The 27,585-nt window shown below is 41.3% G+C and overlaps 1 protein-coding gene across 1 annotated transcript in view; it reads left to right on the forward strand.

Moving 5' to 3' along the window:
• The first annotated feature begins 1,515 nt into the window (after positions 1 to 1,515).
• The window catches only part of LOC140242412 (DNA polymerase zeta catalytic subunit-like), a 38,248-nt gene continuing 12,178 nt past the window's right edge, over positions 1,516 to 27,585 (forward strand). Inside the window, exons 1-21 of the mRNA XM_072322148.1 lie at positions 1,516 to 1,656; positions 4,887 to 5,051; positions 5,379 to 5,565; positions 5,945 to 6,019; positions 6,569 to 6,650; positions 7,077 to 7,197; positions 8,457 to 8,663; positions 9,388 to 9,492; positions 10,009 to 10,102; positions 11,641 to 11,777; positions 12,737 to 12,853; positions 13,453 to 13,584; positions 15,616 to 15,744; positions 16,378 to 16,383; positions 16,619 to 16,740; positions 17,746 to 20,802; positions 20,854 to 22,144; positions 22,208 to 22,448; positions 22,965 to 24,078; positions 24,510 to 24,638; positions 26,530 to 26,966. Of these exons, the coding sequence (XP_072178249.1) occupies positions 4,913 to 5,051; positions 5,379 to 5,565; positions 5,945 to 6,019; positions 6,569 to 6,650; positions 7,077 to 7,197; positions 8,457 to 8,663; positions 9,388 to 9,492; positions 10,009 to 10,102; positions 11,641 to 11,777; positions 12,737 to 12,853; positions 13,453 to 13,584; positions 15,616 to 15,744; positions 16,378 to 16,383; positions 16,619 to 16,740; positions 17,746 to 20,802; positions 20,854 to 22,144; positions 22,208 to 22,448; positions 22,965 to 24,078; positions 24,510 to 24,638; positions 26,530 to 26,966 (7,922 nt within the window). The 5' untranslated portion in view covers positions 1,516 to 1,656; positions 4,887 to 4,912. The remainder of the gene's footprint in view (positions 1,657 to 4,886; positions 5,052 to 5,378; positions 5,566 to 5,944; positions 6,020 to 6,568; positions 6,651 to 7,076; positions 7,198 to 8,456; positions 8,664 to 9,387; positions 9,493 to 10,008; positions 10,103 to 11,640; positions 11,778 to 12,736; positions 12,854 to 13,452; positions 13,585 to 15,615; positions 15,745 to 16,377; positions 16,384 to 16,618; positions 16,741 to 17,745; positions 20,803 to 20,853; positions 22,145 to 22,207; positions 22,449 to 22,964; positions 24,079 to 24,509; positions 24,639 to 26,529; positions 26,967 to 27,585) is intronic.

Here is a 27,585-nt window from a genome sequence, read left to right on the forward strand (position 1 = left end):
TCATAACCTCTAGTAGTCTCCTCATCCAGCGGTTCCAACACCAAAACTTTAAAAATTCATAACTTTTGCATCGATTGTCCGATTTTCTTCAAACTTTCTCTGATGCGTTCTACTAATATTGCTGCTTTCACTCAATCCACATTGCTCTTTGGGTTTACCTTCCCTTTAAACAATACTTAACATTGATTATACAGATTAACTTTTTTACATTGTATGTTTCTATCCCTCACTCACATTAGATCTATCAAGATTTTTGAAGCACTAAAGCTGGGTTTTTGTTTCGTCTGCATATGGCAATAGTTAAAGTAATCTTGCTATAGGGCATATAGTGAAAGAGCTGGGGACAGTAATAATATTAACATTTCTATGGGATATCTCAAAAGAGCACCAAGTAAAGCCATTTTAAAATGTGTTAACATTCATTTGATATTTATCACAAGGGGTCTCAATTCCCTGAGAAGTGCACAGCATGTAAAACCAAATATCAGAGCGTTGTGTCTGTGTGATTTGCTTTTGTGTACTCAATATGCTTCGTGCTTATTATGTGTTGGATAGATAGCTGTTATAACAATGAATTAACATAAAAAAACTAATGATGAGAAAAAATCAATGAAGTGACCAAAAGGATGTTTAAGAACTTAGTGAAGAATCAAAGGTGAAGAAGTGAAATGAAACAACGTAAAATGAAATGAAATGAAGTGAAATCGCATTTCATGAAAGGAAAAATGAAAGGATGTTAAATAGAATGAGATTATAATTGAAGTAGGCCTATTCTTTTGAATAGAATTAGTATGGCTTACTTTTATTTTGATACATGCATGTAGGCGAAAAGGCCTGATAAACATCAGCTAGGTATAGCATTATGCGTTAAACGAACTATTTGTATATTATGTTTATGACAGGCATTTCAGCATCCGCTTTGTTTGAATTCAATTTAGTTAGGTGCACACACGTCGCGCCGAATAAGCTTCCCCTCCAATTTAACCAAATACTAATTGGCGGAAATGTGACGTCACCAAGCTAAAGATGGTCCGTCCCTTTGTTGGACTCTGGGGTATCAGCTGTTACAGAAGGCAAAGACAAAGAAAAAAACAGAAACAATGGCAGCGAGATCTCTCGCCCCAATCAGCGGCTGTAATGTACTACTGTATACTATCCAATCTTTTTCACATTGATAATGATGATTTAAATAAATGCGGTGAAACGGCAATAGAGAAGCTATATAAATAATCAAAACACATTGCTCTGATTCCCGAGAATCAGACATATTCCGACCTTACGAGTCGGAATTCACATACCCTCTACAAATTCTTCTTTGCCCATAAAAGGTAAATTGGGGTGGCTGATACGGTCTTTGTCTGAGATTGGTAGTGAAAATTCGCATACGGTCATTCAACACAACAGCTGGACGTGTGTATGCGGACTGAGCTCATTGCATATTGCACGATGGATTTAGATCATATTGATGCCCGCCATCTATCGTCGACATTTCGCCAGTAGTGTGTATGACTCACAATGAACCCAGCCGGAGAGTTTGTTTTGGAATTTGGCCTGTTTTGACATGCCCGAGCATCCAAAATGTGAATGTTTTACGGCAAACCTCCAATGGATAAGCCAACTTGGTAGTTTTGAGATCATCTTGGGCTCTTAACTAAGGTAAATATGCATTAACGTATGTAATATGATCTGGAGTATCAAGGTAATTAAAAATGCAGACTATTTTTCGTGGCCAGTCCCATACGTGCTAATACGCGTTAGAAAAAATGAGTGCTGTCTCGACAACGAAATACAATCGCTGATGATCCCTAACAAATTAGTAAAAGACGTAGGGTCTAGTGAGAGAAGTTAAAAGCAAACTGGTGCTGAGCAGACTATCGTTGACCATTTTACACCAATACGCGTTGCTAATTTGTAATGCTTGTTTCTGTGGCCTGTAATGCTGTATGAAGTCACATTGTTTTATCATTAGGCCCTACATGTATGTATGGTTGAGGGGTCTAGATATCGCGCACGAAAATTTGAAATGCTCTTATAAAAGAAGTTATTCCATAATCGTACCTGAATTTCTCAATGAATATCGCGAAAATGCAGAAAAATCACCTCCCAGAATCTCCTGATGATACGATGACGGAGTAGTGCGCTGTCGCCGTTTGTATGTCGGACTTTTTTTTATGCGTTCACCTTCTCGGGGTATGTAAAGATCGCGCAGCTGCCCTATGTAGTTTCATGCGTGAAAGTGTCTGCCCCTCTCTGTGGCTGTAGCGTGCTTTGGCTTTCGTAGAATATTATCAATGATCGATCGAACAAATTACGAATTCTATCGGCTACGATCATACGAACGAGACAAGCGAGACGACACGTCTAGGCTACAACATCCTTAAAAAAAGATTTTAAGCTAAGGTAGGTAAATTATAAGGTAAAAAATTGGAAATTTAGTGAAAAATTTGTTCCAAAAAATTGGAAATTTGGTGCAAAATTTGTTTGAAATCAAAATTTCTTACCTGCTTTCTTCTCATGTTTAGCGGTTGTCAGGTATTTTTATTCCATGGGCGTATCGGCAAATTTTGCGCTTAGTCCTACGCGTAATATTGCTTGCTATACGCAGTTACGCTATGCGCGATCATTACGTCCCTGCGCGAGACCTAGTACCCTTACTATATGTCGTAGATCTAGATTCCAGAATCCTTTTAAATTTAGACGCGTCTGCTCAAATATTGAATTTTGACGCGATGCGCTATGTGCGATGTCAACAACAGTGGTATTTGTACTTGTGATATCAATACTAATTTCAAAATGCAATCGTAAGTGTAGGAGCACATTCACAGAAAATAGTAAACAGGTAATAAAGGGCGTCCTAGAATCTACAAATAATGTTTAGGCCTATACCTACAACGCAACTGTCTATATGGATACCTACATGTATGGAAGATTCTGAACGCAGGCTGAGCCTCTGTATTCAGATCCAGGTTCAGTCCTTACAATGAGTTGGGTCATGACCAGGTGGCGTGGCGTCAAACTTAAATCTTATAGGTTCATTGTCCCAGAATTTATTCAAACCAATTTCAAAACTGAAGACACTGGGTGCATTAGTATTAAATTTCTGGGTAAACTATTCCATGGTTTCCTGATACGCATGTAAAATGAATTTCTTCTTGTAGTGGTTTGTGATAGAAAAATATATAATTTTTTACTATGTCCTATGAGCGCAATGAACAGAATAATTCATGTCCATCATGAGGTGAAAGATGAAATGATCCATTCAGGGAGGCGCAGCCGAGTTGAATGGATCAAAGATTTCATCTTTCACCGAATGAAATATTCTGTCCATTGTGCGAATGAAAAACATTTATTTGTTTTATATAAATTTAATCCCTAAAATATGTCCTTGTCATTTGATGTTTTATTAATTTAGAAACAAAAAGAGAATCTGAGATCAAAAGAGTGCTCACTGCTCTGAGCGCTTTACACTAACGCGCTGTCGCATACACCTTGTACACACACTGCATGCAAACACAAACATTTTACACGCGTAGTGTGCCGGGCTCTCAGCGTGCGTGCAATGGAGCAAATTGTATGGATCCAAGATTGCATGGTAAATGGAGCCACAATTGCACAGATGATGATGTCATAGAGAAATGGGCTAAATGGTCAATGTCAAACAACCAACCAAATGACAAGGATCTGTTTAAGCAGTATATTTATATGACAATATAATACGCCTTTATAGAATTTGGTTTTGTATTTATCAGGTGGACAAATGAAAAAAGAAATGTGTTAAGTTTTAAGTTATTTACAATATTGCAATTTAATCACACCAGATTTGATTGAATAGCATAATCTTTAATATTTTTTTCTTCTTAATATGCCTCCTTCACTCCTGAAGATTCTTGCAGATGAAAGGGTGTGTGTGTCACAAACAATGTGAAGTGTTTAGTGTCCTATCAGATGCCAGTAAAAAAAAAAAATAATAAAAAAAAATCTTCCACACAACCAGTCTGATTCTAGAGATGTTTAGGTTTAGCCAATGTACATGTATTTTGTCAGTAGTCGATGAAATAATTTTCCTATGGAGCCTGTACTACACAAGTCTGTTTGTAAAATTTATAAATTTATATTCTATTCTAGGATAGCTTGCATGTGAAATCTATGCAAGGCTGTGACTCTCTTAGCTGAAGAAGAATGCAAAAAGAAAAAAAAAAGAATTTGCAATTGTATATGTCTTACCTGTATTTAATAATCATTGCATTCTGGAATAATAACGGTACTTCTACAGATTATTGTTCTCAACTATTGCAAAGAGTGGAAATAGATAAATGGTAATGCATAAAGTCTTCACCCAACAACAAAGAAACTAATACCTTAATGATTACATAATACTTCAATTTGATATGTGTACTGTTTGAGTGATGTCAAGTCAAGGCAAGTGTACCTTTTCTTGCAAGCATTTTCTAGATAACATTTGTGTTATTTGAATTTCCACCCTAGAATCATGTTGCAATGTACAGCTGCTGTATGTTACCTGAATACGATAGACCTCATTGACTATCAGTACTATTTGATGCAGCAGTATTAAATCACAAGTTTGTCTTTATACAGTATACTAACCTAATGATAAAGTCAACTCTGTCTTCCATGTCAAATGTTAATGTATTGCTGAGGTAAAATGCAGCATTGTAGTAAAACAGCCCGTACTATTCTATTAAAGCAATGTCTTAATTTCATACCAGAACATGAGATAATGAGGTTTGTTTATGTTAGTTCATGTTAGTAATGATGTTATAAATATGTGTCAATGTGGCATATATACAACACATATCGTACTGTACAATGTGCAATTTATAAGGACAACGATGAACACATAATTTGCTGTTTTCACACACACATAGGAGAGAATCGCGAATCAAGCAGGAAGATGTTTTCTGTGCGGGTAGTTACAGTCAACCACTATCAGTCCACTCCCATCGATGATTTGGATGTCAAGGTGTCAGACTTTAGAGGAGCCGATGTCCATCAAGTACCAGTGATTCGCGTCTTTGGGTCAACACCGTTGGGTAAGATATGAAAGAGATGAGCAACAACTCTGCTAATTATATGTTAAATGAGCATACAGTGTGTACATTAGAGTGTAGCCTAAGTGCAATACATGATTTAATGAGAATTCAACCAAGCAACCAAGTGTTGTTTGAATAAAACTGGGCACATCAACAGAGAGGTGCTATGGCTGTCGACTATCATTGATATGTTGTCCCTTGGCACATTAAATGTTATCTACATGTAAGTCAAACCATCTTACCTTAAATCTATATCAATCAACCCTGGTGATGTCTTTTGCATCTTGTTGATGTTGTTCTTGTCATTGCTTTTTTTCCCCAAAAAAGGCCAAAAGACTTGTCTGCACGTACATGGCGTGTTTCCTTACATCTACATTCCCTACGATGGCACTCAACCAGCTGACCACTACATGCACCAGATGGCCACCAGCCTGGACACTGCCTTACAGGTGGCCCAGGGCAAAGCTGCATCCACTGTCCACCATGTCTTCAAGATCTCTCTCGTCTCCGGCTTGTGAGTATTACTCTTTGGAGTGCTGCTCATTGAAGGTTAACCCGTTGAAGACGAGTCCCGAGTATACTCTGGCAGGTGTCTATGGGAAATGTGTGGTGTAGCAAAATCAGCCCGTCCTCAACGGGTTAAGAGGAAGGAGCACTTTATTGTACATTGTTAAAATGTCAGTGCCTGAAGGTTTTTTCATTTTCATGTTTTGACGTTGCAGCAAAATGACTTGTTTCAGCACCCCCTGCATTTGTTTTGATTTAACAGAGTGACTAGTATAGCTTTTACTCTTGAATGATACTTTTGGAAAGGGATGTCCACTTCTTTTCTTGTCTAGTATGATGTGAATATGACATATTACAATATGTTCCTCTCCTTTTTCTGTCCACAGACCTCTGTATGGATACCACAAGTCTGAAAGGCAATTTCTCAAAATCTACTTCTACAATCCTGCTGTTCGGAAGAGGTGAGACATTGCACAAATCGTCAAGTGTAATTGGAATTTAACCTGTAACACTGAAGTATTTAAGATTAACCCAATCTACCAAAATGTTTTGGGTTCTAAGAAGATTTCTGTATAGTAAATGGAAAATGAATCATGTTCTGTGTGTGAAAGGACTTGAGTTTAGGTGTGCCTCAATATTATAGTACTCATGGAATTCCATGTTTGACAGATGTACAATGTGTGTGGGTGTTTTCTCTTTTCTCTCTGAGTGTGTATCATCTTGTTATTCATTTGTTCTTTTATGAGGAACACTTTTTTTACAAGCAATATTTTGGCCAGCAAGCGCAGAGGATGTTGATGGTGCGTAATCCACTTCACTGCAGCACTGTTTATACACATTTTATGTCCTTAATTGCTTCCTCATGGAGGCAGATTGTGCAGTTCTGATCTTGAACAATGTGACGTTTCTCATACCTGCTCTAAAAATGTGTGAAACTTAATTTTTTTTTTTAAATGATGAGATATTTGATGACTTTATGTTTATTTCTTCGTGTTTATCTTCTTCAAAAGAGCTGTGGAGCTCCTCCAAAATGGTGCTGTCATGAACAAGATTTTCCAGCCGCACGAGTCACATGTTCCATTCAACCTTCAGGTGGGTATGATGTACATTACATCAATGCTGTACATCGATATTATCCATTTTGTAGGGAAACCAGAGAGTCTCATTCTACCACAAACTTAAAATTTACCTCATTTAAATGTAGTTGCCGCAATTGACTGATAATTAATCATTTTGTCCATACAGATACAAACAGCATGTAGGTTACTCAGTCTCTCAGCACATGTTATTGTGTCATTTTCTCTTACAGTATGTTTTAATCTTCTTGAAACCTGAATCCTGTACTACCAAGTATATGAATAAGCTAACAGCTGTAACACCCTTTCTTCATGGTGGCATATCAGTACATTAAGCACACTGTTCATGACTTCTCTTTGCTTAAAATTGATATATTCTTTTCTGTGATACAGTTTTCATTCTTTATTATCGTAATATTTTACCATGCTCAAAAATGTGCAGTTCCTGATTGACTACAACCTCTATGGAATGAACATGCTCAACCTGGCTGCAGTCAAGTTCAGAAAGTCAGAAGCATCCAATTCTTCAGATGAGAAGATGTCGTCACCAGGATCATCCACAGGTAACCATGGAAATGCTCTCCTCATAAAACGCCATCACCACCACCACCACCACCACCACCACCACCATCATCATCATCATCATCACCACCACCATTAGCACCTTCATATAACACTATCAGCAGCAGCATTATCACCATCACCATCATCATCATCATCATCATCATCACCATCATCCACATTGTCATCATCGTCATTATCGTCATCGTCATCATCATCGTCGTCATCGTCATCATCGTCATCATCATCTCATCATCATTATCATCATCATCATCTCATCATTACCTTCATCATCACGATTAGCACCCTCATATAACACGATCATCAGCAGCAGCATTATTATCACCATCACCACCACCACCACCATCATTGTCATCATCATCATCATCATTATCATCAGTAATTCATGAATACTCACCAGGGATTTTCATCTTCTCATTACTGTCCACCTTCTGCTCTGTGCATAGTACACTCCAGAATCTTTCCCTCATCCTTCATTCATCCATCTCCTCATCAGATGCCCTCCAATTTCTTCCATTCTCTCAATTCCCACAATCATCTTCCCATCATACTGGGCCATTTCTCATCATCTAATCTCACATGCCCCCTGGAAAATGTAACGGTGGGTCTACTTTCTAATTATCTCTCTGATTCCTGTCACCGGTAATTTCGCCCCTCCAAATCCACTCTGCTTTCTGTTCCTCCTGGTGCCCCCTCCAACACCTCTTGAACACTTTATCTCTGCTCTTTCTGTTTTCTTGTTACACTTTTGTAATGCTGACAGTGTTTTTCCTCCATTCCTGCCGGGACAATTCTGTATATTTTTCCTTCAGAAGAATTCAGTTGAATTTCATAAATACTGATAACCCAAAGGTCCTATTGCAGAGAATAAGTGTTGTTCTTAATTTCAATTGACTTGTTATGTAGTGAATTAAAATAATAAAAAGGCATGTGCCCAGTATGGTTTGCTTGAATACTAACATCCAAAAAGAATGTTTCTCAGCATCTTCAGACATTGTAAACCATAAATTTAAACAGACCAACTCTGTGCAAGTATTGTGGAGAAACTGAAAGGCCATGAATTAGAGCTTGTTTCTTAATGTACAGACTTGTATGGTGAGTGAATATACTAGTACTGCATATTGCAAAATTGTAAAACTGTCTGTAGTTTGGTATTCATGTGTTTGAGTGGAGATGTCATTACTCGAATGATTTCAAATGTTTTATATTGTTATTGTTTGCAAATGATCCTACCCGCCAGGCTTCCAAATCAACAGCCCGCCGGACCACCCGACACCCCTGCGGCGGAGGCACAGCAGTGGCAGCATGAGTGTCTGCACCCAGTACTGGGATGCTGAGGCCATCCCTGCCTCCCAGTTGCTGGGAGAGGATGTGACCAGACAGAGTACCTGTGAGCTGGAGGTGGATGCGGTGGCAGCAGACATCCTCAACAGGATGGACTTGCAAGGTAGTTGCAGTTACAGTAGTAGTAGTAGACGTCGTAGTAGTAGCAGAAGAAGAAATAGTAGAAGTAGTAGTAGTAATTTTGTCAGTAGCGGTATTCGTAGAAGAAATAGTACTAGTGGAAGTACGTAGAAGTGGTGGTTGTAAAAGTGTAATACGTAACGTAGTAGTTGTAGCAGTAGCGTAGTAGTAGTGATAGTAGTATTAGTAGTTGTAGTAGAAGTTGTAGTAGTAGTAGTAGTAGTAGTAGTAGTAGTAGTAGTAGTAGTAGTAGTAGTAGTAGTAGTAGTAGAAGTATAAGTTGTAGTAGTAGCAGTAATAATAATAATAGCAGTAGTACTGTAGTAGTAGTAATGGGCATAGTAGTAGTAGTAAAAGTGTAGTAGTGATAATATTAGTACTTAGTAGTACGCCATGTAGCAGTAGTGGTTGGAGTTGTGGTGGTGATAGTAGAAGTGTTAGTATTACCAGTGGTAGTCATAGAGTAAGAGGATGGGGGGTATGGAACAGAGAATCAAAACAAGCCAGTTACATTGAGCCACCAAAGGGTGCACTGATGGAGATGATGTCATTGGGAGTGTGAAATCTATAGAATTGAAATAGCCACTGTCATCAGGAAGAAGCCCCCAACTACAAGAAGAAAAACGCAAAGCCCAAAGCAATGTCTGCACGCCTGTACTTTCAGAACTGCATCTGATTTCAATGTATGCTTCTCATCCATTTGTCAGATAATGCGGAGACGAACCCAGGCCTGGTGGGCATCTGGGAGGATGAAAGACAGCGACGAGAGCAACTCAATCAGATGGACCAGCTGCTACCACCCTCCTCTCCTGGTATGACTGAACTTTTTGATCAGTGTTTCTCCTTTGCTTTGAGAAAATCAGATTTTGCATGGGACATTTCACTGAAGTCTACAAATCTAAGAGCAGGAAACTTGACATTTTGTATGTATCTCTATAAACTTGGATTTCCAGTGTATTAAACATTTACAGATATTGAATATTTGTAATGTTTTTATCTAATCAATAGTGTCTTGTGAAAAAAAAAAATTAACTGAAAATACTCATAATAAGATTGCAATTACTGATGATGATACCAAAGTACATTGAATTTCTTCTTCTATGTTGTCCCAATTCCAAACGAATGAAAATGTTTGCAATTTGCATGTTACATTTGCATAATCATTTGTTTCGATGAGGGATACTGGATTTAGGAATGTACAGATTTTTTGATTAATCAGCCAGACATAAAGTGATGTTTCCCCACCCATCGTCAGGAGTACTATTCATAATGTTTCATCTGTGTGCCAATGTAGCAATGAGCCATAATCTTGGTTTCCATATCTTCAGATCGCGGAGAGATGTCCCTGTTGAATGCTGAAGAGAACTGGAACGCCAGGTTGCGAGAAATTGTTGACAAGCAGCTTCAAGAACTTCAGGAAATGTGAGTGCATCATAAATTCAGTCAATGGGTAGCAATCTAGCCCAGTTATCCCTTTACTGTGCTTTGTTAGCCAACCGGCATGCACATATGTGACCCTGCATCACAAAACCAACAAAAAGTCGCCAGTCATGGATTTTTAGTTATGGGCAGATTCTGAAAGAGCACACTCTAAGCTTTAAAATTATGTATAGCTCGATTGAAATGGACTCTCCTAGCCTATCTAAAAAATCTGGAAAAGTGTGAACCGAGAAAAGAGGCTCTGAAGTACATGGTCTATTCAAGTGCTTAATCTTTACCAAACCGTGCTGGCTGTACAATGAGTGGGACAAAAAACAGGGTGTAAACCACCCGAGCAACAACAATTAAGATATAATCAGATTAGGCTAAAATTAAACATGCTTTATCAACACATTCTGTACATGATTAATGCCAACTTTCAAAGCAGTAGCATCATCCCTTCAAAAGGTATCAGACTTGAAAGTAAAGAGTGTGCAAAGGGTTATCAAGAAATGAAAAGGGGCCTCTAAGACATACGTGATCACACTACTTTAAAAAGAAAAAAATAAATGTTGTACAAGAACTTCTGAAAATGCACTTTCCCATTCATTTTATGATCCCAAACTTACAAATTATGTAGAAGAAGGGTGGTTCTTTTAGAAAATATAAAAAAACAAACAAACAATATTGACCTGGTTGATCCTTTTCACCTCTTTTTAGTCCTCATGTAAAATCAAGGGGTGCGACTTTTTGTTCATTTTGTGATGCACGGTCACATATGAGTGTGGAAACTAATTGTCAATGACTGAAGACTACATGTACCCAATCCCCCTATTTCTTATTGTGTCACCATGGCCGTTACATTGGACTGAGGCACATTGCTGCACCGCAATGAGCCTGCTAACTTTACAACTTGGTCAAGTTTAGATGGATTATGGAACGCCGATGAAAGAGCTTAAAATACATAGCAAGTTAACCCGTTGAAGACTAGTTCTGAGTATACTTAAGCAGTTGTCTATGGGAAACGTGTGTTATGGCAAAATCAGCTCGTTCTCAACGGGTTAAAGGGGACTGTACAGTACTGGTTGAGGTGGGGATTCATGTTTTGAACATTCCTAAGTGAGATAATGAAAAGCCTCTTATGAAATATGAAAGAGCATGTAATTTTAAGAAGGATTCAACGTTTATTTGATCAAAATTGGTTTTCAAATGGCTGAGATATCCAAAAAAGTGCTAATAATAAAAGGCGACATGCCACCACTTTATTAGGATCTCTTTGTTTCACCTTGTTTTTGGATATCTCAGCCATTTCAAAACTGATTTTCATCGAATAAACTTTTGATACCCTTTAGAACTGCATGCTCTTTGACATCTCATAGAGTGGTTTCTGAGTATCTCGCAAAACGTTAAAAGCTAAATCCTTACCTCGACCAGAACTGTACACACCCTTTAAACTCTTCTATCATAGTGCTTACTCCCAGAACTAAGCTCAAGTAGATGTTTGCATATCTTTGATTTTCTTTGTAATATTGACTGTGTAGGGAGAGCCAGATCATGGACAGTGATGAGGTTGCCATGGAGACCGAGAGCAGTGAAGAGGTGGGACCTCCATCCCAATCACAAAATGTGCCCTGTACACCAGCCAATGAGCTAGAGATCCACATGTCTGAAAATCCAGGTAAAACTCTTGAATCTCCTTCACATCTTTCATTTTATTTCATTTATTTCCACAACTTGCACAACTGGTAAAAAAGAACGAACAATACAGGACAACATGTCAATCATATGCAATACAGAGTGTGGAGGAAGAAGCAAAGGCCATTGACCTGTCAAGGCTTCTCCCTAGTAAAAGGTAACAATTATGGCACAATACAAAAACGAACAAAACAAAACAAAACAAAATCAAAACAAGACAAAACGAAAACTACTGATATATATATTAGCATAAAGGGGATTATTGCAGGATTATTACATCTCTTCAACTTGTCTGCCTTCCTTGATTTTCATCAACATGAATGACGCATTCGTTTGTGTCATCATTTTTTTTTTCATGTTTGCTTTATGCAGTTGTTATTCATTTGTCCTCCTTGCATCCTCCTATTTCCAGTTCTCCAAGTCATTTATGTTCTAAAGCCGCTAACATTGTATCAACCGTGTCCTTAGATATTCTTGTTTTTTGTTGCCAAGTGTTTATTTTTATTTCTGTTATTTGTACTTCTCACATTCTATTCATTTCTATTATAAGTTTTCTATTTACTGAAGGTACCTCAGTACTCAGTAGTGTCAATTTTTCATGTCAAAGTGTGAGGTACAGAGATCGAAGAGAGTTGGATTTGATATACCACCAGTGTGTTATGCTGACAGGCAGTGTTTGAGAAGTATCTTATGTAAATTGTTGTATGACCTCCGCCCCTTTCCGGCCGGCAGTTTGTGTTGCATGAGCATGATAAAGATGGATTAAACCTTAACGATTGTGACTGGTTGTCCATCTCCAAATAATGTTCATTTAATTGAGTACTGCTGAAAATGCAAAGTCAGATTTGTTCACTTGTACGTGGTACAGGATTTGCCTTACCATCTGTTCCGATGGAAGTACAGAGTGGTTACCATTTTCTTCCCTTTCCTCACATTCAGCAGACAGCGAACCATCACAGAGGCAGGTCTTTAGTGGGGATGTTTCACCAGTCATCAATGAAGAGCTTGTGCAGTCAATTCTGGAGGCGTCCCAGAGGTTGTCCCAGTCACAGTCCCAAGGTACAACTAAATAGTTAAAACAGCAGATACATAAGTCTGGCGTGTGGTGTCACCTTTAATCTCTAAAATCAAAGAAATCTTGTACATCAACAATGACAAGCTAGAAAAAGAGAGTTGTACCTCATAAGTGTGACTTCTATTCAACAGTTCTATCCTGTTTTTTCTCAGGAATAAGGAGACAATTTATTAGAGTGGCATGATCTACTTTAAAAAAAGAAAATGATTTGGATGGATCACTACTGCTACTACAACAACAACAAGAAAATCCATGCCATGCAGTGATAAAATTTTATGTAAATTCAAACAACTGAAGTACATTTGTAAGTGCATCGACAGTGAAATGCTGTTTGCTGTATTTAACCAAATTTAAGGTGTTGAAAAGAAGCTAGGAACTTGACTACATTTTTATTGAGTATAATCTACATATTCCACATTTGCAGTATGCTAAAGCCATTGCAACTGATTGACAAATTACCCTACATCGATGAGGGCTATTTGTCAATCAGTTGCAATAGAACATCTCGACGGAAGAATTTCATGAATTTGAATGCTAAAGCCATTTACACACCTTCTGCCATGTCCTCTGTATAATGCTGCAGACACTCAGGATGAGGAGCTGGCAAACCTCCTCGTCGATCTCGTCCACGACGAGGACGACGATGTGGACTTGGCTCTTTCGGGCAGGAGGACCATGCAGTCCTTGAGAGAACGCCCTGGACCGTCAGGAATTGGTGAGTACAGACAGCATTAATAAGAAAAAAGGGACTAGGGGATAAATACATGAGTCATCAATCTTTTGAGATCGGAATATGGCACACTGTATTTGGATGCTTATTTTGAGCAGATACACTCAGCCTGCTGAAAGATGTCATAGTCGAGACATCATGAAATTGCACTGATACCATTGTAAATGCATGTAAATGCAAGTGCGCTGCCATTTCAGTGAACGCGGTTGTAACAAATTCTTATTACAATGAAGTAAAAATTCAGTACCCAAAATTATTTTCTATATATCTTTGAATACTTTATATTTTTTCGGCAACAACAAATTTTTTGGTGTAAATAAAGAAAACTGCCGGTCCCAAGGACTTTGTTATAATGGGGGTCGCCTCTATAAATATATGTATTTTTTCTCTTGGTTCCTTTTGTCTACGTAAAGCTACGGAGTTGTTGTTTTTTTGTTTGTTTGATAGATACTTTATTTTCTGCAAATCAATATATACATAAATTACATAATCATGAACATGGGAAACATACAAAGTATATTTGAAACAGAGTCGTTTGACTTGCATAAACAACGATATAAAAGGAAATTAATGATATAATATTACAGTATGCATGTCTATGCAGCAGGGATTACAATAACGATATTACATTTAAAAAGCGATAATGCAGAGGGCCGCCATTGTAAGCATTGCTTGAAAAGATGGCCAGCCCGAGGAAAAGGCAGGGACGTATTAAATTCGTAACAATACAAATTCTGCTGCGAAGATAGCAGGGAAAATAAACTCTGATGTGTGATGGTGGTGAATGTGCGTGCAGGTGCTTGAAAGTGCACAGGGGCAGATAGGCTGGAATTTAGAATAATAAAATTGGTTTGCTGGGAGAGTGAACGACATACGATGTTGCTATCGAGAGACCAACATGAGTCATATAAATTATTCGTGCTTAACTCGTATTAGAAGTATACTGCAGTAAAATATGCTTCTTTAAGTTTGCTTTGAATGAAAACAAGGAGGCACACTGTTTCAACTCCTCAGGATGAGTGTTCCATGTATCCGGACCGTGATGTCTAATCGACTTTTGAGCAAGTAAAAGCTTTGGATTACTTGAATGAAAATCATGGGAACGACGGGTAGGGTATGGGTGAATATGGTCATTGGTTACTAGGGCGTTATGGAAAAATGGTAATAAATTTTGAATGTGTTTATACATAAATATGGCAGTTAGGTATAAATGTATATCATGGGCCTTTAGAGTTTTTAGGCGATAAAATATGGGATCAGTGTGAGCCAAAAAATTTGAATGTGTGCATATACGAAGAGCCTTTTTCTGGAGAAGAAAAATTGTGTTCAATTTGGTTTTGCTACAGTTGCCCCATACAATATTGCAGTACATTACATATGGTAGAAATAAGATGTTGTCTTCTGTGGGAGATCTGAATTTTAATAGGAGCCTAAGAGATTAACAAATCAGATCCAATTTGAATAATCTCCACCAAACAATGCGAAGAATAGTGAGAACTGCAGATGAACTATCCCTGGCAGAGAGTTCAAACCTTAATCAAAGTAACATGCACTAATAAAATCATCAATATCTCCGCAACCGAGTACTTCTATGAGTTGTGCTTTATATGAAATTAGAGTAGAAGAGTAAGGGAATAATGTCCAACTTTCGGATCCTTTTGTTGTAGCGGGTCACATATTACCACTGTGAGTGAAGTAAAAGGGGAAGGGGAAGGAATGATATGCTTGTATGCTTTTGTAAACTTGATTTGTCAAACTAAGGTGAATTACTGCACTTGGTTACCTGAAAAGGCTTTCTTCAAGAAATTCTAATTTTGATAAAATACACGTATGCACTGAATCGACTTGGCAGTATGATCCGCCATGATTGCGTTGTCCACCACGTGTTGTGAATGCACGATAGATAGCTTGATGTGGTGTGACCAGCTTGTGGGACATTGCAGTAATGGTGTACACAAATGGATCCCAAGATCAGTGTACACAATTATTATCATATTTGTTTTCATTTTGTCACAGAAATCTCCGACTCGGAAGAAGAAGACAGCCCCGAGCTGGAGGCTGAAGAGGAGAAGGAGATGTCACAGGCGTGGCTGGGTGTGGACGCTGAGTGGGAGGATGAGGAGGATGAGGATGATGCTGTTGCCGGTAGCGACAATGAGGATGGGAGGATGGGGAATGGGGAGACGCAAGCCGGAGAGGATGTTCAGTAAGTTGGAAGTGCAGAGATGCCACTGTATGGGTACTACCACCAAATTTTTTGCCTCTGTGGTATTTGTCATATTACTTCTCTAATCCTTCTAATTGGAGGCAGTCTTTGCATATTCACAACCACACCCATTTCTTCCGTAGGGGTGTCATTAGTTTCGAGGCCAATGAACCCCTGGACAATTTCCCAACACCCTTCCCCTGACCCTTACTCTAATCCTGAACCTAATGCTAACCCTAACCCAAACTTTAACTCCAAACCTAACCCTAACCTTAAAGGTGCATGGTCCCCTTGTTTTAGTCAAATGCGTACGCGGGCGCACGGCGCAAGTTTCCTATAGAGACCTACGCTATCGACTCCTCTTTAGCGCTTACACTTTGGCCCACTTCCCTGAGTCCGAAGAAGTCTGATCCACTGTAGTCAGTGGTCCGATCACAGTTCGACAGCTTTAGCAAACTTCTTTTGTGATGTCATAATAACAAGCACATATGCACGCACCCTGGCATTACTACAGACTGCGTGATGCGCAGAGAAGACAATGAAGGCAACATTACTTAGCAACACATACCTAGATTTGCGTATCTTGAGTTTCAGGGTTTTCATGTATGCATGAATAATTTTTGTAGCTTCCTCAATTTAATTTCTTCCTCAAAGAATGTGATCAGATGGCTCGATGTAATTATCATCTGACTGTGCCAGGGAGAAGAGTTCTGATGATGTGTCAGTAATGACTGAGGTAAAATGAAATTATGTGGGTTGGTGAAACCTTTGCATGATATTCTGTATGTTTCTTTTTCTGTGCTCACAGGCTAGAAAGGTTAATTGGAGACATTGAGGATGTCGGTGCTGGAAGATCTCAGAAGTCCACGGAGGAAGAAGATTACTTGCCCCAGCTGGATGGAAGCTCCGATGTACCACCAAAGGAAGGCAAGTCTGCAAACGATGCCCCTTTTTTTCATGTTTCTGCAACCAATTTTCAACAATCTCTTTTTGCTACAGATTATGTTCATCAGACAGAACACCTGTATCACTCTTTTTAATAGTGTTTTACCTTCTTTTGTTTTGTCTGCTTTTTGTCATCACAATAATGCAGTCTTATCCTGCATTACTTGATCTTCAATCCTTATTAAATTTTCACTTTTACTTTTGATGGTTGTGATGTGTGGGTATTTTTGTTGCAGAAAAAGAACTGAGAATTAGTTGGTTGTCCTATTCATTTAAGGGAAATGTGTACTTCTGAATCTGTTCTGATGAAAAACCAAATTCTATTTATCACATTTAAAATCGACATCAATTCCTAGATGTTCCGTGTTTACTATTGATCCAAGGACCTGAAAAATATCTGTCTGAATCTATTTTTGCTCATTCACTTACTTGAAGACAGTCTTGCATATTGAACTTAACAAAAATACAACATCATTTTGTGCACAGACTTTTGAATGGTCTGAGTAAAGAGATAGAAAAGTCAGGCAAATTTGAAATTTTTATATTTTATTCCATCTGTGAGTACTGTGCAGATATTTTTCTTTCCATATGTTCTTGATTTTTTTTTTCTTCAGAATTTCAAGTTGGCATGTATTCTTTAAACAGGATGGAGGAGCAGTAATCCATCAAATTAATATCAATCAAATTGCTAAAATGCACTCCGATTATATCGGACTCGGTTTAACAAAAGTCTTGGTGCAATGAAGTAAAAGTTCAGGCTCCAAAGTAACCATTTATATATCCTTACGTGTTTTACTGTTTGGCTACACCAATATTTTTATATCCCCAATGAAAATCGCTGTTCCCAAGAACTTTGTCATAACAGGAATGCTCTGTACTGCAAACTGTGACTTATATCGTACCTCGTGTGGCATGTCAAGGAAATTTGTATATCGTTCATCTGTCCCAAGTCCTGCTGACAAATATGTTTCATGCTTATCTTTTCAGATGGAAAGAAGTGTCAGACAAAGTCGCTGGTTGGCAGAGGAAGGCTTGGTGAGAAGAGTCCCAGGAGGGCACAGAATGGCTTCGTTCACACCAGACCACTAGCCTCCGACAAGATTGCCAGGACTCCCCTCAAGCATGTGGATGGTCCCTTGAGAGAGCTTGGAGATGCCATCGAGGTCTTGGCAGAGGGACCTTGCAATGGGGCAGTGCCCAAACAATCGGCAACCAGGACCAAAGGCAGCAGGCAGACCAGTACTGCAAGAAGTCCGAAGACCATGATGAATGGTAGTCATAGGGGTGTGTCAACCAACCTTGGAGGGTCTGCGAGGAGGCCCAGGCGATCAAACAGTGTTAACTCAAGGTCTCCCAAGGGCAGGGGGAAGCAGTCTCCTAGTTTGAAGGGAAAGAGGAGGAAGATGGCAAAATCCTCAAAACGGGCTCCAACTCTTCAGACTACGATTCCTGTAGGAAAGGGAATGGGAGGAATTAAAAGTCCTCGAACCTTACAAAAGCATGTAGACAAGCCATTTTTCACAGAAAAGATGGCCAGAAGCCCCCACAAAGAACTCACAGGCCCATTAGAGAGATATGCTAATGCTATTGAGTACAATATAGCTCCCAGCTTTCAGTATGCCGAGGCAATAAAACCCAAAAAGCGTCTACCTCTGGCAGCAACTGCTTCATCAATGACGGCCTCTATGGACGGTGGCAAGTCGTCACCGGAAAATGTGAAGAGAGATTTGTTTAGGCACAATTCAGCAAACCAAAACTGTGATGTTCAAGAGCAAAGTGATTCTCCAAGTAAGGCGAGGTCAAGGAGGAACAGTGCCAGGTCAGTTGAGGGTGGTATCAGCAAACCCAGGAGACGAAGTAGTCAAAGGGATGAGAGCACTCCTTCGAAAGGCGCAAATGTTACGGATAGTCCAGGAAGAGTTCGGAGGAGCAAGTCTCTGACAGCATCTAACATATCACCACAAGGACAGCCTTCAGCTTCAGACAAGTCAGTGAAGTTTGCAAGACAGAGTTCATTCGCAGCTGTATCACCTGTAGCAAGGGCATTGAGTGCAAGAAAACCATCTGATGATGACTTCAAGGTCATCCAATCTCCTGTGTCCTCAAGGAGAGGGTCAAAATGTGGTCAGTCAAATGTTAAGAAGAGACCAGCATCTGGAAAAGCTGCAAGGAAAATGTCACAAGGTAAAAGATTGAGGAGAAGCTACTGCCAACATGGGGAGCAAAAGGAAGGAACTGATCCCACGGAGAAACAGCTGGAATCACAAACTTCGCCTCATTTTGCTGGCCGTGGCAGGAGTGGAAAGAAAAGCCCGAGGGGATCAGAACCCAGGGATCGTGGAAGGCCGTTTGTGTCAGACAACATTATTCGCAGCCCTCACAAGCCCATGGAGGGACCCATAGCTGTTTACAATGATGCAATAGGATTTAAGATGGCCCCTAGATTTCAGTATGCAGAGTCTGTCAAACCAAAGCCCAAAGTGATCCTTTCTCCCATAGACATTTCAGCAATTGCATCAGTCAGCGTGTCAAAGAGCCCCAAGACCCGTGTAAGAACTATGAGCACTGTTCCCAGTGGCTCAGCAGAGTCCAATACATCCCCTGCCAAAGTTTCAGTGAGAAGAAGCTTGTCAGTGCCAAACAAAACTAGTCCGAAACCCAGGAAAACCACAAGAGTCCGAACAAATACCAAGCGCTCGTCTAAAGATTGCAAGTCAAGTCACGACCCCACCCTCATCATGGAGCAATCTTTTGTTTTCGATGCGGTTCCTCCTGCCAACTGTACACTGGGTAGAGGGCACATGGGCTCTAGGAGTCCAAAGGATTTGACAAAGTCAGAGCCCACAAAGGACATACTGAGCTCATCAAAGTTGGCCAGGAGCCCTCTCAAAAATGTGCATATTCCTGATCACCAAGTTAGTCCTTGCCCTGACAAAGCAGCTGGGGAACTCTCAGAGTTCAAACACGGAAAGAAAAAAAGTGCCCAATCCGTAAGCAAGTCCAAAGCTCGCAAGAATATTCCTCAGTGGCTTGAAGCAGAATTCCCTGACAGAGCCAAAGTGAAAAGTGTTTCAACAAAGAGATCTAACAAAGCGAAAGGAGAGACCTCTGATGGGACCAGGAAGCAGAAAGGAGCAGTTGCACATGGGAGTGAGAAGTGGAGCAAGTCAAAAGTTAAACATGAAAAAGGGTTGGAAAAGAAAGCTAGGCAACAAGCACGTAGCAACGAAAAAACTAGCCAGAAGGATAAAGTGAGCAAAGCAGTCATGAACAAGAAGGGTAAAACTGAGGACAAAGCTGAGATTAAGCCCAAGAAGGGAAAGAAGCCAGCTCCCCTGCAGTTTGATCCTGTCTCGATGCCTTATGTGAAGCTCAATGCATCCAATCTGGTTAAGCTCAAGCTGTGCAAGGAGCTGAATCCTCAGCTTGTTCTCAGAAAGTTGTGTCTGGATGAAGAGAGCTGGGGCGAGGTCATCAGGAACGCCCTGTACCGAGACCTTGATCGGCAGGTGAAGAGGAAGCTCAGTGAGGAGAATGATCAGACGGGTGCCAAGAGGGCACGCATGGATGACACACCCCCAGGATTAAGAGGAGTTCAGAGGGTATCTCCACGAAAAGAACAACTTAAATCTCGCATGACGGCAAAGGAAGCCAGATACAAGGGGGCGTTGCAACCTTTCAGAAGATTCGATTTACAACAAAAGAGGAGAACCAAAATTGTAGATGTATATGGTGGAGGTCCAGACAACAAAACTTGGAACTACGTTCCCCCAATTAAAGCCCCTATTGAAGAAACGGCACAGAACCCCATTATTGAAATCTGTGAGCCCGGCAAGGACGAGTCAAGAGATGTGATGTGGAGACTAGCCTGCTACTCTCCTCAACGTCCAGAACAGATAAGCTCTCCTCCAAGATGTTGGTCCCCACTGGGCAAAATTTCTGATGCAGAAGAGGAGGAGGAGGAGGAACAAGAGCAGGAGGAGGATGACAAGAGGGAAGAAGAAGACAAGCTAGCTGTTGAGACTATTGCTGAAGAGGATATTGAAGAAGAGGTGAAGGGAGAAATGATGGAAGAAGGGGCCACTGATTCCACCAAGAAGGAGGAGACTGCTGCCCCTGGCCCTATTTCAGATAATGAAATGGACATCATTGAGAGAAATCTGGGACAAATATCAGACTTCAGCGTGTATGAGAAGATGCTTCAGGTGACCTCTGATGGCAAGGCCAATCAGCAAGAACCAAAGTCGAGGCATGAAGAGTTCACGTTGGAGCACTTTCCCGAGGATGTCTCTGGAATCGATGACCACTTGCACGGAAACTCAGATCTTGATGCAATATCCAATGAGTTTGCCAAACTGGATAAATCAGATCAGGTCCCTGGAAATCATGGCCACGTCATTGAGAGGTGCGATAAGGAAAACCAGGAGCCAAACTTGCAAGGGCAGCATAGGGAGCAGCCAAAGATTGCTCATGATTGGAGTCAAAGTGACACACACACTGGTGCGGACCTTCCTCCTCATCCTGTCCCCAGTAATGAGTTGCATCAACCTGGTCAGCACCAGCTAAATCAAGCAGGGATACCCCCAGTTCCTGACAATGGTCCTCTCGTGGCGCAGAATGCAGTTCCTCAGGGGACATCTCACTCAAACACAAGTTCCCAGGTTGACAGTAATAGCTCACCTGGAATTACTCCAGGACAGGGGAACCAAGCATACTTATCTGAGGTACAAATGTCAAGATCTTCCTCCTATGGTTCGCACTCACAAGTCAAATCTCACTCTTACACAAATTCTCCGGATGAAAGCAGCAACTCGCCCCAAATGACTCCAGGGCAAAAGGCCCAGTCTTACTTCTCTGATGTGCAGATGTCAGCACCATCCTCCTACAACTCACACTCTCCTCAGTACCAGAGAACAGATAGCAGCAACTCTGGCACATCTTCCAGCCAGTACCCTAGCCAGAGGCAAGATGCAGGATCTCAGGGAGCCCAGGAGCCGACTTGTATACCAGAGACAGATTCTGAGCACAGCAGTGACTGCAGTCCACCTCAGGTCCAGTACAGCATGAACCACTCAACACCACCTTACCAGAATGACCCTGTTAAAGAATCTGTCATGCCAGCTGGAACCAGCAGACAGAATGAGTCACTGTACTACCACAGCAATCTGCAGACCAGCCAAAGCATGTATGAAATGTCTAACCATTCCTTTAATCAGTCATCGGTCTATGGAGGGGAGAGACTAGTTGATCAAAGCCAGGGGTACAACCAGTCTGCCAACCATCTTCCATATCCGTCCCCAGGAAGCAACCAGCGTCAGGGATATCCTCCACCGTACCCCTCCCCTCAACCCCCGTACCCCTCGCCAAACCATCACCACCCTTCCACCCCGAATCAGCATCACCCATCAACCCCAAATCAGCACCACCCGTCAACTCCAAATCAGCACCACCCATCCAACCATGAGCACCCTTCGCCATCTGGGCAGCCCCCCTACAGGGTGTCCTATCCACAGGCACCACACCCGTACCCTGACAGTGGCACCACCACCCCAGCAGTGAAACCAAAGATTTGGAGACCAGTTGCCATGCCACCTACCGATTCCATGGTGCGGAGCAGTCTCCAGGAGTATGGCCTTCCAGAAGTTCATCATCAGTGTGCATACTGGGGAAATCCACAGGATCATGCTGGAAGGCAAAGGTATAACCAGAAAGATGCATTCCTAGTATCATGTGTTATGGACAAAGTATGAAGTACTTGTTTGATATTTTATATTTCAACAAATTTTGCATTAAATCAAAAGTGCTTCTACAAGTACAATACTCAGTGTGTGTGATGTTCTCTGGGATGGCAGCTAGGAAAACATGACTCTGTTCCCAGGCATAGTCTCAGGATTTAGAAATTAAATTCCCTTATATTGAAGTTTTATATTAAGAGCAGCTGCGTGATCCATACAATTAGGCCTATATGTACCTGTTTTTATGTTTGTTTGGGGTTTTTTGTTTTGTGTGGTTTTGATGCATAGTCTGTTCTCAGTTTTCTGCAAAACATCCTTTACAATAAGATATCTTGATCCAAAAGGATGCCGAGTCAGTCCATGATGTGTATTCTAAACCTCAAGAGAATATACTGTAGTATGTAATGTTCAGTACTGTCTGTGGCACCATTATACCTGTGCAGGAGAATAATGAAGAGCTTTCCTTTCTTTCACCTCAGGGAGGGACCCAGTCAAACCCATGTGCAGAGCATGCTCCCGTCCACCTTGCAGCATGCTGAAACCCCTTGTGGCAACATGGGCCTGTCCCACTGGCAAACAGTCGTCCAGTCACAGGGGGATACCCCCACCTCTCAGGGTTATTCCACTGTGCACCAGGGGTATAACAGGGATGCTGTGTGGATGCCGTCCAGATATCCCCCTCCAAGGGAGGCAGTGACCAGCTGGATGAATGAAAAGCAGCAGTGTGGGCAGAGGCACCACTTTGGTCATGAAGGGTCATCCTTGCCACCATACCAGCAACCTCAGCAACCTGATCAACACATTGTACAACCACCTCACCAGTCGCCAGGGCGAAGCATGCCACTTTTGCCATCTCATCACAATGGGAACTCACTGGGCGTTCCTACCAGCCCATACCCTGCCACTCCCAGCCAATCAAATACAAACAGTAATCTGAGGTATGCTGGGGAGAAAGGGATCTGTGGAACTGCCCAGGTAGGTAGAGCTGGTGGCAGCAATGTGCTGCAACCGCTGCCACACAGTGACCAGCGGGTCTTGCAGTGCCAGCAGGAGTTGGCATCGCCAATTCAGCGTGTGCTAAATCCTGCCCATCAGCCCTCATATCAAGCACAGCAGCATCCTGTTCCCACTCACAATCAGCAGTCCATCCAAGCAACTCAACAGCTACAGCCACCTGCCCTCAAGGGCCCAGTGCAGGGCAATAGCCAGGGCACTGCATCGCCTCATAGCAGTGATGGAAACAGTCAACCAACAGCAGGACAGGTGAATTGCACAGAGCCAACAGCTGCTGTACATAGTGACCCCAGTGGCAATCCCTCCACACCAACAACTGGCCATCACTTGACCGCTCTGATGGCCACTCCCCTTCAGGCGAGCGTGAGCGGGAGCACACCAAAGTCCAGCAGGCTGGCAGAGAGACCAGGGGATGGCAGCACCCCTCCATTGTCCAGCACACCACTTCGTCCACTGACCAGTTCCCCACTGGCAGCCCCTCAGCCAGGCGTGACCCCAATAGCTTCGCAGAAACCTGGACCTTTTTCGGATGTGGCAACACTGAAGAGAAATCCTAACCTTCCCAACACTCCAGCACAGGTAATAAAAACTATTCATAGTCCATACTATAACAGTCCAACGATATTTGTACAGTTTGTGTAAAGCTCGGGTTACCATCCTACAGTTGTGTAGTATAATACGTGAAGTTTTGAGTTTTCAATAAATCTTGCCTGTGGGATGTACTCTCCTTACCTTCTTTTAATCATGCTACACTGTTTCATGTGATTCTTTGACAGAATGAAAATGATTTGTGCTCCAAATGAAAGTAGAAACATGTAAGCACTGGGTTCATTTCAGCATTATTAGAGTTTCAATCATATGATTGCAAAAAAAAAAGAAAGAAGTGCTGTGGGCACAATCTTGAATTGCCTATTTAAAGAAGCATGCAGGGAACACAATTTTATGTTGAAATTCATATCAAAAGTTGCTCAAGTTCATTTATGTGGCTCCCATATTTTCATCTCCCTCAGTCTTCACCCATCACCCCTCTTCAGAAGAGGAAGTCACTCACCTCTCAGATAGTGGGACCAACACCAAAGAACGTGTACGGCTTCAAGGTCAGCCAAGGCAACGTCCAAGATGCAAAGGCCCTTCATGTGGTGAGTAGAAGATATCCAAGGTAGAGTAGTTGGCACCATGGTAGCATTGCTCCAGTAGACCAGCACTAGATGATATGTGTGGAACTGAGTATGCTCTGCCATATCTCCTTGAACATGTCCATGTCTGACCATAATGTATGGTATTATGAAAATCGCACTGATTTGATTTGATTTTAAAGTGATATGATGACCATGAACTTCAGCACTTCTCTTTCGTCTCATTGATAAAAAAAAAGCAACACACCAATGAGTGTGATGGCATGACTGACTTGCATCAAGTTTTTTTTTTTTTTTTTCTATTCTCTTTAAATGCCTACGTGTATAAAGGAAATAACATGTCATGCCGTCAATCCCTCGTTTGAGGCGAGACCCCAGCTGGGTTTTTCCAAAGTGGGGTGCGTATATTTGTCGTTTGAGAGTTGGGAGTCGAAGTACTTGTCCATTGCAAATAAACTTTCTGCTCGGCGTGACAAACCTGGAGGCCAAGCCAGGGTTTGATGACTCCAGCAGCTGTCGTATTACGTAAGAGCATGATAAGGATATCTGCCTGTGGCAGACCATTCAAAGTGAACTCAATTTTCTCTATCATTTTTAAAGTTTTCAATTTTATATTCTATTGAGAAATTCTATGGTCATCCATTTTACATTTCGAACGAAAAAAATTGACCCGTAAATAACGAAAATACAGGAATAAGAAGGAGAGCATTGCCAGTTTGCCGGTGCTGACAATGTGTAATGTATGCGTACACACACGCACACAATCGACCACCAGCTAGCTGCATGCATCTCTACATGCGCAATACTCAGTATGCCCTTACTCGCGCATTGATATGATAATCATTGCGATCGGCAATAGTTTTTATGTTGATGTACAGTTTAAAAAGTATGAGGATTCTGTGACAATCATGCTAAGAGATATAAAAGCTATCGATATTATATACAAAAAGGCCCAAAATCAACACAACTACAAAATTTGTGAAAGAACTTCTTTGCCACTAAATACCTTGATTTCAATAAAAAGTACCTCAATTTGTTCAAATTTTATTTCCTGAAACACAACCAGACTGAGGTTCGTGTACGGCTATTTGGCAGTGAGTTACAACAGGGAGGTGAGACTACCTCCCTGGTTTCAATCAGCCTGCTGTCTGAGAAAGAGAGGGAGGGAGAGAGAGAGAGAGAGGGAGAGAGATGGGGGAGGGAGAAGGGGAGAGACAAAATGGAATGAAAATAGTTCCGGTCACTGCAGTACAGGCATGCTCTGTCTGCATACGCTGAATGTCTACACTCACACACATACACGTACACACACACGCACCATGGAGCTACATAGCCCATGCCAAAACCAAAACAATCTCCTCCTCTCGCGGTGCCCCCCCCCCCCCCCCCCCCCCTCCCCTGTGGCGCTGTGGCGATGACTGATGCTTAGATTAGGCCAGGGTCAAGAAACAGGTGTTTTATATCTTTGGTTTTTAAGTCATTGATTGCCAAGGTATACACTGGCATTATTTACTGGGGTGTAGCCTCTTCAAACGAGAGATTTGCGTCATGTTACTCATGTAGTCTTTTGGCAGTGTGAATATTCTAATTGGAATTAATTTGTCAGCTGCAAGTTCGGGGACACTCTGACTTTGGCACTGAAAATGGTCAAAAGTAATGCTACAATGAAATGCATGTGATAATGAAAGCATGTTCAGCATACACCTGTACATTCCAGTGATGAAGTGTCACATTTATGTGTATATTGCTTGAATATCATTGTTTGTCTTTAAATAGTACAGGTTGAGTTGTATTTCAACAGCGTTTTAGTAGCCAGTATCTGTTTTAACATAGACTTGATTAACCACCAGGACCACACCCTTTTTTTTTTTTTGTTTCCTAAATCTTCCATAAGGTACAACACGTGACCACCATGAGTCTTGAGATCCACACCCGCACCAGGAGGGACTACCACCCAGACCCAGACTTTGATCCCATCCGTGCCATCTTCTACTGCATCCACAAGGATGACCCCAGTGGTGGGAGCCCCCACAGCCCGGCCAAGGGTCATCACCACGGCAACCATCAAGGGGGTGACCAAAACGGAGACCAAGGAGCCGGGGAAGATGGAAAGGGACAGGGACGCCACCACGTTGGCATGATTATGGTGGATCTATCCAGACCGGGGTCAAAGGTCAACCAACCAAACGCAGCGGCGGCGGGAAACCCGACGGACTCGACCATCGTGACCCAGCGGGACTGGCTGGCAAGGTCAGGGGTCAGCGGGATGGAAGTCACCTACGTTCAAGATGAGAAGACCATGTTTGAGGAGTTTGTCAAGCTAGTCAGAAGGTTAGTTGCAACAAAATATGAATGCTGAAAGCTTCTCCCTACTATTTACAAGAGAAGTACATTGGTAAAATGGATATCCTGATCAGTCAGGCAAAATCAGACACAGTTTAATTTGAATCTCCCTTCAGAATTTGATTACAAGGTAGATGCGAAAGTGAACCACTTTTTACAAAGTCTTGAAATTGCTTTTACTGTTTTGAAATGTGTCTGTTGTTCCATACTTAACTTCATGTGCAATTTTTTCTCCATTGCTATAATTATTTCTTTTTTTTTTTGTGAAGTGTCAAAGCAGCAAAAAGTTGATTGATGTATAGATACTGTGTAAATCTGTATACCTCACAACCTGAGTATATCAATCTTTGTGTGTGTGTGTGTGTGTGTGACTGCTTCACCGGAGCTTCTCCCTACTATTTAGAAGAGAAGTGCAGTGAGTTCATTTACGTATATATGGGGTCTGACTCTTCTACGCACAGGACCGATGGCTGTAAGTCTCCTCCAATGACCCAGCAGTGTTTATTAAAGAGATAATGAATCAAGAAGAGGAACTGAGTTGGAGAGAAAGAGTATGGAGCAATGTTTATGCTGTTTCTTTTGTGGAGGATTTTGATCTTTTCTTTTT

Source organism: Diadema setosum, chromosome 19, assembly GCF_964275005.1.
Source record: "Diadema setosum chromosome 19, eeDiaSeto1, whole genome shotgun sequence".
Classification (NCBI taxonomy): domain Eukaryota; kingdom Metazoa; phylum Echinodermata; class Echinoidea; order Diadematoida; family Diadematidae; genus Diadema; species Diadema setosum.